The sequence below is a fragment of the Grammomys surdaster genome, unplaced genomic scaffold (assembly GCF_004785775.1).
Source record: "Grammomys surdaster isolate TR1022 unplaced genomic scaffold, NIH_TR_1.0 63, whole genome shotgun sequence".
In the NCBI taxonomy this organism is placed as follows: Eukaryota; Metazoa; Chordata; class Mammalia; order Rodentia; family Muridae; genus Grammomys; species Grammomys surdaster.
Window position 1 is genome coordinate 23835484 of NW_021604565.1, and position 15147 is coordinate 23850630.

At 34.7% G+C, this 15147-nt stretch overlaps 1 protein-coding gene across 3 annotated transcripts in view; it reads right to left on the reverse strand.

Annotated features, from left to right (window-relative positions):
• Csmd3 (CUB and Sushi multiple domains 3) overlaps positions 1 to 15147 on the reverse strand; it is a 1130934-nt gene that overhangs the window by 283858 nt on the left and 831929 nt on the right. For all 3 annotated transcript variants that reach the window (XM_028765583.1, XM_028765601.1, XM_028765593.1), the window contains one exon: positions 2804 to 2995. In XM_028765583.1, the coding sequence (XP_028621416.1) occupies positions 2804 to 2995 (192 nt within the window). The remainder of the gene's footprint in view (positions 1 to 2803; positions 2996 to 15147) is intronic.

Below are 15147 nucleotides of genomic sequence, written 5' to 3' on the forward strand. Positions count from 1 at the left end.
TTGAGTGCAGCTACTTTCCCTCTGGCAATGTCAAAGTAATCTTCACACTGTCAATTTTGTTGGAATGAATTCTATTAACTCTCTAAAGATGACGTCCTTCTGTTTGGTACTTGCTATGAGGCTGATTTTTTTTTTCCTACATGCAAGTAAAATGCTTTATTCTCTGAGGTCTGAGACACACACTTACAGAGTTTCTAAAAAGTTCAGGGTTTAATCTTTGTAGTAGTATTTCCAATCATGGAGTTCTTTCTTATCAGTCGCAGGGTCAAGCTTTCTGCAGCCTTAGCAATTTTCAGACAGTTTTTTAAGTTATTTTCTTCCTCAGAGAAGTTCTAATGCATATCATTTCTTGAAGCTATCTTATCCTTCCCCCCAAAATAATACTCAGTTCCATAATCCATACAAAAATGTCCCACACCCTGCTCCACATAAGTAAGATTTAGTGCTCATCTTTCCCCCTTAGATCAGGTCCTTTTATCTAGAACATACTGTGGTTTACAAATGGAATTTTATAACAGGCTCTCCAGAATGCTTTAAACTTATTGAAGTTTGAGCTGTGTTTTATTTCCTTTAGGTTCAATATAATTCTCTTCAATATTTTAGGATTCTACATAAGAGTACAATGTTAATATAATGTTATAGGCCTAAAAATCCTATTAAGTGATATCCTGGCCTATTAATAAGAATCTTCAGCAATTTTTGTGGAATTTCATTAATTTTTCCAAAAAGCATAATATTTCCTTAAATCTTTGAGAATGTAAAAATATATTTTGATCATATTTATCTTCTATTCTTCACCTTATTTTCTCTCAGATTCACTCCTATTTATCCATGCCCTTTCAAATTTATGTCTATTTTAAAGAAACAAGAATGAAAAATAGACCATGGAGTCCAAATTCTACTTCTCCTTAATGTGGGGCCACCCACTCTCAAATCCGCTTGGAATGATTGTCCCTGCATGAGAAGCCATAAATGTCAATACCTCCTCAATTAGTGGTGGGAATCATGAGCCCTTTCACCTTCCCATTTTCAATGCTGGCTGGTTTATTTTATATAGAGATTCTCTTTATGATATGCAAGAAACTTTCAATTAGAATATAGAGTTTTAATTTAATTATAGTCTCACATGCTAGTGAAGCAGTGAATAAGAACATTCACACCTTAAGCAAATATACTTAAGCTTCCCCCTCTTTTTCTTAGAAAAATTTCTCAAATAGATTCCCTCACCTGGTTTTATTGATACAGATTTTAAAAATATAAATCAGTTGATATTTGATAATGTAAAAGTTGCAATAGTATATAAAGAGCAATAGAAAACATAGCTATAGTAGATTAACTATATAAAGAAATATGTCAAAATCTGAACCTGTACAAGCTATGCCATTATTTTGTTTTAGATTCTAAGTCTCTTCTATACTCTTGGCTCCTGCCTAATATCTACTAAAGAGCCCCAGAGCTACTATTTTGTCTGCAAGAAGAATTAACCCTTCAATGTTAATGACTATTATGCTTTAAAAGCCTACCTACAAGATATTGAAAAATGTGTTGTTTTATATATATGTATATATATATATGCATGTATATATGTATTTAGCTTAAGTTCATAGAGAGGAAGGTTGATCAGAGTGAGTAATTTTCTTACTTTATTGGTAAGTTCCAAGTGGATGGAAAATAACTGGTGACTCATGAATTCAACTTTGCAGCTTTTACATAAGCTGTTACAACATGGAGTCAAACAAGCCCAAGTAATTCACTGAGTTCCTTTGCTGCTGACTGAGGTATTAAAACATGCTTTCTAATTCTATGTGATATTCAGAAAGAAATTGCTATGAAGCTTATTTGATAATGTACTTAGAAGCTGAGTATTAATGAACCAAGTTAAGGCTTTTCATTAAAAACATGCCTATCCCGACTACTTTAAATCCAATAGTGAGTGAACAAATTCTAGAATTCTTCTTGAAGTTGTTATGGTACAATGAAATTGTGAAATGTATATGAATAAAAATGTAGAGAATAACTATACGCTTGGCTTGGTGAAAATATTTTGTAAATTAACTTGAGGATGACATTTACTTGAATAGAAAAATCTTAATATTAAACAATTTACTTAAATTTAAGGTTTTCTTAATTATTGTATTGAAGAACATGATCATTTCTCTAAGCTTGTTTCTTTTTTTTTGGGGGGGGTTGTTGTTGTTTTGTTTTTGTCCTGATCTAGTACTGAAGGACCTATACCTTGAATCTCTAGACTGAGACTTAGAGATTTGAAAGCAAGTATGTGCCAGAAGTCAGACAGGTTAAAGCATGGAACAAGGTCTGGACACTCCTCAGATCATCAAAACAAAACCTGATGTTCTTTTGAAAGTCCTGACTTAAATGGAAAGCCAATCCTTTGAAACTCTAAAATAGCTGCTGATATAACCTCCTTAGAAGAAATAAGCATACAGAGACTAAATCAACATAGTGCATTTTACATAGAGATTCTCAGTGACTAAGTTTTAAAGCAAAAGGTAATAGATTTATCCAGTGAATAAAGGCTGGAAAATTATTTCAGGAGATTTGATTAATCACATTTTAGAATTTCTGAGCTTTTCAGAACATGATAAAAATATGAACTTTTAACTACAGAAATTAGTAATTACCTTTTCTAAGTTTTATATTTTGGGTAAGTACATGCTCCTCTGAAATCCTCTGAAATCTTAAAATATGCAACTTTTTTTGAAGATAGTATTTAATAACATCAATACCATCTCTTAATGATTGCAATATATTTTATAAAATTTGAATTATTCTTTAATCATACCTATACAGACTGGTGGGCTGGGCTGCCAGAAGTATCGATTTTCTACCTGAATGCAGGTTATTCTTTCTTGTCCTTGAAGCTCATATCCAGGATCACACTGAAAAACAACAGTATCCCCAGGTTCTCGTCCGTCCCCATTCCGTGTCCCATTCATGGGGACTCCTGGATCACGACAGGCAGTTGCAACTGAACCTATCAAAAGATAGTTTTATACTATCACAATCACTTTCACAATTTCAAACTGTAATGCTTAATCTTTACATCTTTCCCCATGTCTAAGATTTCTTAAGAAACTGACTTTAAAAAATGATGGAAGAAGCTGAGGTAGAAGGCGACCTCGAAGGAAGACCAGCATTCCCAGCTAACCTGGATACCTGCGATCTCTCAGACACTCAACCACCAACAGGCAACATACATTAGCTGACATGAGCTCCCTTCCCCCCACCCACAAATATATACAGTAGAGGACTTCCTGGTCTGGCCTCAGTGAGAGAAGATTCACCTAACCCTCTAGAGACTTGAGGCCCCAGGGAGTGGGGAGGTCTGGTGGGGTGGAAGGGTGGGTGGGAACATCCTCTTGGAGACAGAGAGAGGAGGAATCGAATGAGAACCAGTCAGAGGGCAGACCGGGATGGGGATAATGACTGGACTGTAAAAACAATTAATGAATAATAATAATAATAATAATAATAATAATAATAAAATTTAAAAATGCATGAATTAACTTCAAAAATCTATTAAATAAATGTCTTTTGTATTTCTTTAATAATAATGTCTGTGCTAGCTTGTTCTAAGAAATAGCAAAGCATCGGTGTCACTAAATATTAGATTTTCTAATACATTTCCACATTCTTTGTTGTAGCTTTCTTTCTGTTGCTGTGACAAATAGCCTGACACAAAAACAAACAAAAAATTAAATTAAAAAAAACAGAAACAAGTCTAAAAACTCAAGGAGAAGAAGGGTTTACCAGCTTATAATTCCAGGATACTGGCCACAACTTTGAGAATTCAAAAAAATAGTCACATCACATCCACAGTCAAGAGCAAAGAGAAAATGGATATACATCCTTGCTTTTTTACCTCATCGAGCTTTCTACTATCATGCAGGTCGGTGTCCAGCTCATGAAATGATGCTGTCCACATTAATGGTGACTTGTTCATTTCAATTCAATTAAGGCACTGAAGACAATTTCCTACTAAATGCTTACAGTTCCATCTGCACCAGGTCTAGAAAATTCCTCAACCGAGACTCTCTTTGCAGATGATTCTAGGTTTGCATATGACTCCAAGTTGTGGCATTTTGACATTTAAAACCAATTATTCCACTATGTGAAAGTCATTGTGAAAGGATTTAAAAGAACACTGCTTAGGAGAGAAAATACTTGTTTGAGAGATATCCAGCTTACATCAGGGAGTGAGCGGAAGAAAGGAGGGAATGAGGGAGGAAGAGTGAGAGAGGGTGGGGGGAGAGAAGCAACAACTGTTTTGAGAAAATATATTGAACTTTGTTAACTTACAAAATGAAAATTAAAAACACAGCAGGCCTTCATGCTATCATATGAGACTTGCTACTGTTAATTAAAAGGAATTGCATAAAGGCTAAAGGATGCTATTGCATTGTGACACTTAACTTTGTCAACTTGGTACACACTAGAATCATCCTGGAAGAGAGTCTCAATGAGTTCATATAGAGTGGACTACAGGCATGCTTTGGGTGAGGGTTGGGTGTATAGCCCACAGGGGAGTATACCATCCCCTAGGCAGGTGGTATTAAGCTACATAGATTGGCAAAATCTAGCTGAGCATAGGCAAGCAAAAAATGAGCATAAATACATTTCTTATAATTGTTTAAGGTTGAAGATGTGACATGACATTTTTCCTCCCATGTTCTCTATAATAATGGACTACAATATGGAATTATGAGCTAAAAGAAACATCTTATTTTCTACCTTGTTCTTTGTTTCAGTATTTTAATCACAGCAACAGAAATAAAACAAGAATAAGGCCCTCCATGAAGGATTGCTGTGGTTTGTCATAGAACTTAACACACCCTTGCTTTACATCCCAGAAAATTTTATGTACACTGAGGCATTTATTCCCCAAAATTCGCGAGCTGTGGCAAATTCATAATATGAAGTGACACTCAGCATTTACCAGAAGAGAGTCCACGCACATTGTTGATATGTCATAGAAATTGTCATGTATATAATACCAAATATACTATCAAAGTTATGGATTATTAGTTTGTGTTATATATCTTTTTTGAACTGACTAATACGTAAAGGTAGATAATTGATTTGTTGACAGAGTTAGAGTGCATGGAGAATTGTTGGGAGGTAATTCATTGTACTATGTGGCTTCTTTAAATGGAAGTGTTATGAGCCTTGACTATGATGGTAGTCACAGAAATCTATAACCGTAAAATTACTATATGTGTAATACATGCATGCTTGTAGAACTGATAAAATCTAAATAAGCTTGATGAATTACATCAATGTCAGAATTCCCATTGTGACATTGTGCTATATCTCTGTGACATGCTACTTGGACGATTTGGGTAATGGACTTAAGAGAAGAATTGAACAGCCATCAATTTTGCTTGTAATGGTGATGCTGATTAATTTTAATTTCTACGTCTCTAGTAGAAAAGTATGTGGATATGGTATGCAGATGCCATATGTATATGGTATGTAGATAGTGGGATGTTTAGGTCTATTGACTAGCTGAATAAGATATTGTGAGACAAGTTACCTATCAAGAGAGTAATCAGAATGTAACCATCCACCAAGCTTGCTTCACCTTATCTATCTAATAGATTTATATGTAAATAAAATATTGAAACCCATATTTTGTTGCAATATGTTGGCTTAGTTGTGTAGGCATCAAGACAACGTTAACAAATAAGATACTAAAAATAACAGCATGATGTTGAATCTGACACATTTTTAATGCTCAATAACATTAGCAAGTGCAATGTGCAATCTATAACAAAACAAAATTTCCTTGGTATTTTTAAGTATTAATTTTTGAATAGCTGATTTTTCAGATTAAAACTGTTACCTCTTAAAATGACTTTATTTTTACCTTTTTCTAAACTGTATAATGAAATAAAAATAAAAAAATTCAAGCAATATTTTACCATTCCCTGATAATAATATAAAATCTAGTTAGCCTTCTAGAACTACTCTGATAGTAAGCTAGTTGAGTACCCTGAGTCTCATAGCTATTGGTTAATTTTACCAATAAAGTGGAAGTATGAGAAATGGCCAGGAAACCTAACACATACAACTCTTCTAACCCTCCAAAATCTCTGTGAACCAATACTATTATGTCCTCAATTTAGAGATAAATTTAGGGCTGTTAAATAAGCTGTCTTACATTTACCAGAAAAAAAGATACATAACATGACTTAAACCCCTGTTGGTCTACTTTCAAAGCTCAAAGCATAAATGACACACCAGAGTGTCCTCTTTTAACTGTCACTGTCCCAGAAACTCAAACACTTGCCTTCCCAATCTGTATAATAATAAACATTTACACGTTTTCAGAAAAGATACTATATCTGTAACTAGAAAATTTTGTTGGCCTTATTCAAACCCAGTCTTAACATATTAAGTTTTACTCATGACAGTTATTTCTGAAGGGATTATTTTCTTATTAGAGTAACAAGAGAACCCCTGGGTGAGAATATTAACCAAAGAGAAATAAGATATAGGTTGACTTTACTTTTTAAGTATACTTGTACCATAACAACCATTAACATTCCTTAGCAGAGAGCTAAGAAGCAACCACCCAGAGCAACCACCCAGAACATAGAAACTGGATGTATAATGTACAACTACAGGAGGATGTTTTATACATGCATTCAACAGCTTTATATAGGATGTTTTCCTCGGAATGAGTGATATCTAAAGAAATGTGCAATAGACTTAAAAATATACAAAAGGATGAATATTAATAGAGAACTTTCTTTTATAAGTGGGGGCTGACTTTCCTAATTCTATAAATACAAAATATATCAAGCCTATGATAAATATTCTCAAATATATATATTGACAATATATATTATATAAATATATTTTATATTTAGATTCATGCATATATATGTATATAGAGAACAATATAGAAATATTCATATTTATACATACATATGTACATACAGAACAAAATAGAAATGCTGAAATGCAAATTAGGATAATTTTGGTCATAGACAAATATGAGGGTACAATGTGTATTTCTTGTCAAATTTTCTACACTTAATCATTTCAAGGAGACAAATTATCTCAAATAAGACAGCTTTTACCTTAGGCTAACACTTACATGAGAATATTCATTTGCCTGGAGGTCTAATTGACTTGAAAGGAAAGAGGTGGCAAATTCCTACTGTTTCATTTTCTCTCAGTTAATAAACAAAGTAAAAGTAAGATTTTAAAGTAAAGCAGAGAATGAGGGTGTTTAATGAAACACCAAAGAACTCCCCACCTTACACACTTGGAGTTACAGGAGTTCTGAAAGGAATCAGTTAAATTCCCACAGAAATAATTACTTTGTAAGAATGCTATTGTTTTATTATTCTTATTTATTTGACATTTGAATGCATACTGTGTTTGTAAGTAGGAAAAATTATAATCATTTTAGCACCAAACATTCTTTTTCTCTGAATTAATAGAAACAGCCAATGAAGAAAATAAGCATTTTAGTGCTTATGGTATTTCTCCTAGGGAATTACGAGTGAGGAAATGTCAAATAATTACTATTATTGTGAACAATTATTTAATATTATAACTTTCTTTAGGAATTAGCTACATTATTTAGAAATTGGTAATTTTATTTAATACTATTTTTCCCTTAATGAAGCATAGTACTCTAAATGTTAAAATACAAATTTCAAATTTTTCTGTTATTATTATATACATTTTAATTACCTCTTAGATCTCTTTAGCACAATATGTAGAGAGCCTATATGGAATAAGAATTTTATACAAATAAGCTTTTAAATATCTTTCTTACATATAAAAATATAAAGAGTATTATCAGAAAGTAGTATACTGACTTATAATGTAGTAACACATACAGTTTCCATTTTCTTTATGAATTACTTTACTTCAAACTGTTTCACATTTAACTGAAACACATGTCCTTGCTTTGCTATTGTTTCAATATCCTATTTGTATATAAATTTTTAATATTAATATCTGTTGTATCCAGAAATACCCTGAGTTGTAGAATATTTTATACAAATGTCTAAATTCTTTACATGGGTATTCAATAAATCCCTCTCTTAATGATGGGAAAACATTTTAAAATTAGTACATTTTCCATTTTCTGATTAGAAAATATAAATATAAGTAAAATTCAAAATGGTATGTGTACAAAATTCTGAGTTTCCAGATGTCATTACAAGTTTCCTTCTAAACTGTTTTAACTGGAAAGGAGTAATTTCATCAGAAATGAATTAAAAAGAGAGAAAGAAATTTCTACCATGAGAAATAGGGATCTGGGTGGGAGAGGGGACAGTGAGGGGAAAAGAGGAACACGATCAGGTATTGGGGAAGGGAACAGGAGAGAACCCCTGAGGGACAGCAGAATGAATGGGAAGAGGCAACCTTGGGAGGTGGGAGGTAGGGGGACCCGCTAGAATATACCAGAGACCTGGGAGGTGAGAGAATCTCAGGACTCAAAGGGAGTGACCTCAGATGAAATGCCCAACCACGGGGAGAGCGAATTTACAGAATCCACCTCCAGTAGAAAGACAGAGCATCAAGTGTAGGGATGGGGTTACCATCCCCTGGTTTAAAACTCTGACCCAGAATTGTTTCTGTCTAAAAGAACTGCAGGGACAAAACTGGAAAAGAGGCTGAGGGAAAGGAGGTCCAGTGACAAGCCCAAACTGGGCTCCCTCTCAAGGTGAAGCTCCAAGGCCAGACACTGTTATTACTAATGCTTATGGTGTGCTTTCAGACAGGGGCCTATCATGGCTGCCCTCTGAGAGGCTCAACAAGGAGCTGACAGAGACAGTTGCAGATACTTACACCCAACCAAGGGACAGAAGTCAGGGACCCTTGTGGTTGAATTAGGAGCAGGATGAAAGATGTAGTGGAGAGTGGCAAACACATAGGAAGACCAGCAGTCTCAACTAACCTAGACCCTCGAGACCTCTCAGACACTGAGCTACCAATCAGGCAGCATAACCTAGCTGGTAAGAGGCCTCAACTCATGTACAGCAGAGACTGCCTGGTCTGGCCTCAATGAGAGAAGATGCAACTAACTCTTGAGAGACCTGAGGCCTCAGGGAGTGACAAGGCCTGGTAGGGTGAGGGAGTAGAGGTGGGGACATCCTCTTAGAAGCAGGGGAGGTGGAATGGGATGAGGAACTGTTGGAGGGTGGACCAGGAATGGAATAATGATTGGACTGTAAAAAAAAAGGTCAAAGTTAATTTAAAAATCTCAAAAAAAAACCCCTCCTAGATTAGACATTGACAAAAATAAAAAGAATAACTTTGTAATCTTGACTTTTATATGCATGTTTGTATATATTCTTGCTGAATGTGTCCATGTGTGTATGTAAGTGCATATGTATGTTCGTGTGCATGTATGTACCAGAAGAGAATCAAACACCTGTGAAGCACTCATTTCTTAGCCATCACCTACTTTCATTTTGAGTTCACTCCCTTTCATTAGTTAGGCACTCATCAAGTAAACTAGTTGGCAGGACATTGAGCTCCTGAGATCAATTTATCATTTCTTTCCTTATCCTGGGAATATAAGCACATGCTACCATATTGTGTACTTTTACTTGCATTCTGGGGTCAAACTAGGTCTTCATGCTTTCAAGGCAAACACTTAATCAGCTTAGCTATTCTACCTGCCCTACTCTTTTCAGTAGTTGTTTAAATAACAGCATTTCTTAGCCAAGTATTTTAGCCTTTGTTTCTAAAAAATAACATTTTCTCTCTGGTGATTACACACATTAGAAATACATCGCCTACGGCATGTGCTTATTTTCAAAGAGCAGCATCTTTTATTGTGCTAAAACAAAACATTTTGAACCTATTTTATTTAACATTTTCATTAACTATACTGTAAATAAATAGACTTAGAAAGTAATATAATTTTATAGTCACATTTTAAAGGCAACATTTTATAGGGAAAATTCCAGAGCCGCCTTTTGATACCATCTACATATAAGTGAATCTTTCTGCATGCATTAATATAGTATAATTTATGGTACAATGAGAAAATGTATATATTATGTAGACATTTTTAATACACCTGATTATTCTTGATATTAACAATGAACCCAATCTACTGAGAACTGTTATATTTGTTTATCAAGTACATGTGACCTTATCATATAAAACTTTGTAGTAGGAAGAAATATATTTTTTTCAAAAAAGAAAAGATTTTGTAAGAGAGAAAACAGTTGATCAAAGAATACTTGAGAATTGTGTCAATGAGTAACTGAATATAAATGTAATAGTTTACTTATTATGACTAATTACATTAAGTCATATTTTTAAATATTGAACACATATTCCAACTATCTAGTCCAGAAGTTTATTTTACATATTAATTTGCTTCAATATATTCTAGGTAACCTGAAGATGTGAGAACTAAAGAGCATGAACTACTTCTATATGTAATCATTTTTTATCGTTTTAAATTTTCTATGATATAAGAATATGTATTTATCTTCATATTTTTCTTTCATTCTTTCTAAGAATGTATAATGGAAACACACATTTCACATAGCTCATATAAGCATGTGGGTATTTTTCATTTATGTATATGAATAGCTATTGGACTTTTAAGCAAATCTGATATCTTTCATACTGTTGCATGATAGTGCAATGACGCAGAGCAAAACAACTGCACTTATTTATTTTTTTCCTGAAAATGCATTGAGTAGTATAATAATGAAGAAACACTGTCACAACACTCCTTGATTCTTGTGTGTCATTTCTCTTTAAATATTTGATGACTTGATATAAAATTGTTTTTTAAAATATTTCAAATACACACAATGTTGCATTTAATGTAGTTGAATAAGCAATACAATTAGAAGACTAAATTGTATAAAGAGAGATATTGTTCCATTTTTCACATTTCTATAGATTTTTGCTGCCTATCTGATAATCTGACATAGAAACACTTTACCTGTCTTTCTCAGAATTAGAGAAAGTGTACCATTCTATTGTAATAATTATATATACAATTCTATGAAATTATTGATCTTGGATTGAGAATTTTAAACCAATAGGTATAAATTTTAATTTTGTAGTATGTATCCACAATTCTTCATATAAGGTCATGTTGACTTTCACATGGTCATGTATCAGATATTGCTATCACAAGTCTTTACCCTGTTATTCACCATTTTTATACTTTATACTTATTATATTAACTAAATCTGACAATAAAATTCATATCGTCCTTTTTAACATAGTTGAGTTGAATACCAAACTTCTTAATCAGGAAGAGACAGCCCATCAATAGTACTTCCCATACTTCCTTCTCTATTTCACATTCTTTTCAGTTGCTGTAAAACCACCTGGTCTGTGACAGTCCCTAAAAAAGTTTAGATAAACCTACTACATTAGAATAACCTTGAACCTATGCAACCATTCTGCTATCCTACATGCCCTGGGCTTCAGAACTAACCCTTAATTTACAAATTCTTCTTTATTATCTCTTGAACATTTGTTCCTAGGTTTATGCTTAAAAGGAGACTGTTCCTGTCCTGTTCTTCAAAGTTGTTGTTGTCAGCTCTTGAACGTGATCCTGACCCTGGCTGGTTGGAAGTGTTTTCCGTGGTAAATAAAGTTGCTTTTGGCTTATTATTTTCTTTGGTGGTCCTTTCCTCATTATTTTTGCATCCTGTGATACCAACAGAGATGCCTGTTACCCACTAAGGAATTGTTCGAGGTAAGCAAATTTGAAGTAAGTTTAGGCCGTAAATCAAGATGTCAACTAAAAGCAGAAAAATGGATTCAAGAGTTGAAAAGACAAGAAAGTAAGAAAGATATATGAGTGACCAAATTATGTACTAAAAAGGATCAACAAGCACATTTACAAAATTGCAAGAACCTTATAACTGTTATGATGATTCTAAAGTAAGAGAAGCATTGGCAGAATAGGTAGAAATTAGGAATCTCACATACTCTGCAGAGGAAAAACAGTGTAGCTGGTATAATTGAATAACTCCAAGTTATTCAAACTAAAGTAACAATATGAACCAGCAAACTTGTTTCTGGGTATTTAACCAAACAAAAGACATGAAATAATAATCTGGAAGCAACAGTATTTCCACATTTTTTGCAGCTCTTGTCACAGTAGCCAAGTTATAGAAACAAACTTGTTTTTCATAGGCACATAGATAAAATATAGCATATATTCAAATAGAACATTTATCTTTAGAAACCTTTCTGCAATAAGTGGCAAAATAAACCAACTTTTTTGACCTTATACTAAATGAAACATAACATTCATAGAAAAACCAAAACTGCATACATGAACTTACATAGATACACAATGTAGTTAAAACCATAGAATCAGAGTTGAATACTTGGTCAAACTTGATGATGAAGGAGGTGGAAATTATTATGAATTATAGTTTTCATATGAAATGTCCCCATCATAGATTCTTGATTCCCTAGCACTGTTGTTATATTAATAAATTATGGAAACTTTAAGATATAGGACCTATTTAGAAAAAGTAGGCTACTATATGTTGGGATGACTGATACCCCTACAACATAAGAAATTGTATTCCCCTATTTTCAAGTGTTGGTTGCTGTACAGGCAGAGCTAAGTGTTGGCAATATGTTTGGTATTGTCCTCTCTGTACAGTAGCCTATTACATGCCTTCTATATGTAAATGTTGTCTTACCTCACCTGCCCAAAAGTTGATTCTTTGAAATTGTCATATTAAAAAGCAAGTAGCCCATGAGGAAAGTCACACAATCCTCTCAAAAAGATGGATAGGAAGTTGTTCTGCTGTTGATTGGTTCAGACTTAAATGTGTCTTTTTGCATAAGAAAGAGCTGGTGAGATAGGGAAGGAAGTATGGGCAGAGTTCCAGGTAGGAGAAACTCAGCAGATGGAGGGAGATGTAGAAGAGGCAGAAGGGAGACCAGATGGAGCTTGAAGTGGGCAGTGTGGCCACATGGAGAGACAGAATGATGGAAAAGTTGGGTGAAGTTAGACTGTAGCTGAGAGAATTCTTCAGCTAAAAGCCAACAGCTTTAAACTATGTGTCTCCTTGTGTCTTAATTAAATCTCAAGCTGGATCCACAAATACCCTGCATTAACTACAGGTTTATCTTTGGAGACTACAGATTGACCTCACTCTTTTCTGTATTCTTTTTCTGTATTTACTATTTATGTGTAATAAAAAAGTTCCCCCATACCCAAGTTTCCATGATCATGATGTATTCCCCCAGAGTGTGGAGTTAAGAGACTCTGAAGTGAACCTTCTGAAACCATGAGTTAAAATAATAATATCTTCATTGCTAAGCATGACAGTGTGTACCAATCTTCCCATTTATTCAGAATCTAAGCTAGAGAGACTGTAAATTTGAAGCTGGGTTGATAAATACACTTAGATAACAAGAGTCATCATTCACAATGGAAACAAATTAGAATGCCCAAATCTACCACTGTGTTGGACTTGCTATCTTAGCCTTTGTAAGGCCCTCAATTCTATTGTCAAGAACACTAAATCAAAATAAAACAAAATTAATCTACTCTTTGATCTTGTTCTCGCTAAAACTTTTGTCACAGCTATGCCAAAGAATATAGAAAAAATGGCACCAGAGAAGTGCAGTGATAGCTATGATTAAATATGGTTGCTTGTGTTTTAACTCCTTTTTAAATGGTTTTTGGAAATAATTTGGGAAAGCTGAGGAGAGACAGAGAAGCCTCAGTAAAGTGTGAGCATTACATAATGGATGATTACACTGGGCTTCAGATAGGATGTTGAAAGCAATAGATGGTCAAGTCTATGTTCAAAATGTCTCCCCTAAGAATGAACATGCTGTAAGGAATTGAGTGGAGGCCATCCATGCTATATCCTAGCTAAGAATTTGTCTGTGTCTTGCCAATGTCTAGTCTATAATGAAGATGAAATGGGTCAGTCTGATTTTATAATAGTTTACAGATACAAATTTGTATCAATATCAGACAAGACTCTTTTTTTTTCTTTTATTGGGTATATTCTTTATTTACATTTCAAATCTTATCCCCTTTCCAGGTTTCCCTTTGGAAACCCCCTGTCTCATAACCCCTCCCACTGTTTCTATGAGGGTGTTCACCTACTCACTCACTCACTCCCCACCTTCTCACCTTGGCATTCTCCTACACTGGGGCATTGAACCTTCAGAGGACCAAGGGCCTTTCCTCCCATTGATGCCCAGCAAGGCCATCCTCTGTTACAAATGGGACTGGATCCATGGGTTCCTCCATGTGTACTCTTTGATTCGTTGTTTATTCCCTAGGAGCTTCTGGGGTGGTCTGGTCGGTTGATATTACTGTTCTTCCTATGGGGTTGTAAACCCCTTCTGCTCCTTCAGTCCTTTCTCTAACCTCTCCATTGGGGGCCCTCTGCTCAGTCCAATGGTTGGCTGTGAGCATCTGCCTCTGTATTTGTCAGGCTCTGGTAGAGCCTCTCAGGAGACAGCTATATCAGGCTCCTGTCAGCATGCATTTCTTGGCATCTGCAATTGTATCTTGGTTGGGTGACTGTCTATGGAATAGATCCCCAGGTAGGGTAGTCTCTGGATGGCCTTTTCTTCAGCTTTTAAAGGTTTATTTATTTTTATTTATATGAGTACACTGTAGCTATCTTCAGACACACACCAGAAGAAGGCATTGGATCCAACAGACACACACCAGAAGAGGGCATTGGATCCAATTACAGATGGTTGTGAGCCACCATGTGGTTGCAGGGGATTGAACTCAAGACCTCTGGAAAAGCAGCCAGTGCTCTTAACCTTTGAGCCATCTCACCAACCCAGGGTTAGAATTTTATTATTTGAATATCAAGGATCTCTCATAAGATCATATTGTTGGAGATAGCTTTGTGCATTGTATATTCAGTTGCTGATTTCTGTGCCCAGAGATCTGGTCCCCATGTTATCCTTGTCATGATTATTGAGACATTTCCTCAGTCTATGTCGCATAAAGAATGTTCCCTAATTATCTCTGATTGGGCAATAAAGAGATGATTATCCAGTTAGCTGAGCAGAAGAGAATAGGGGTTTTCTTTAGATTGGGTTGCAAGGAGACCATAATAGGGAAAAGAAGAGGAGAGAAGGGAAGAGGAGAGGGGAGGGGAAGGGAGGGGA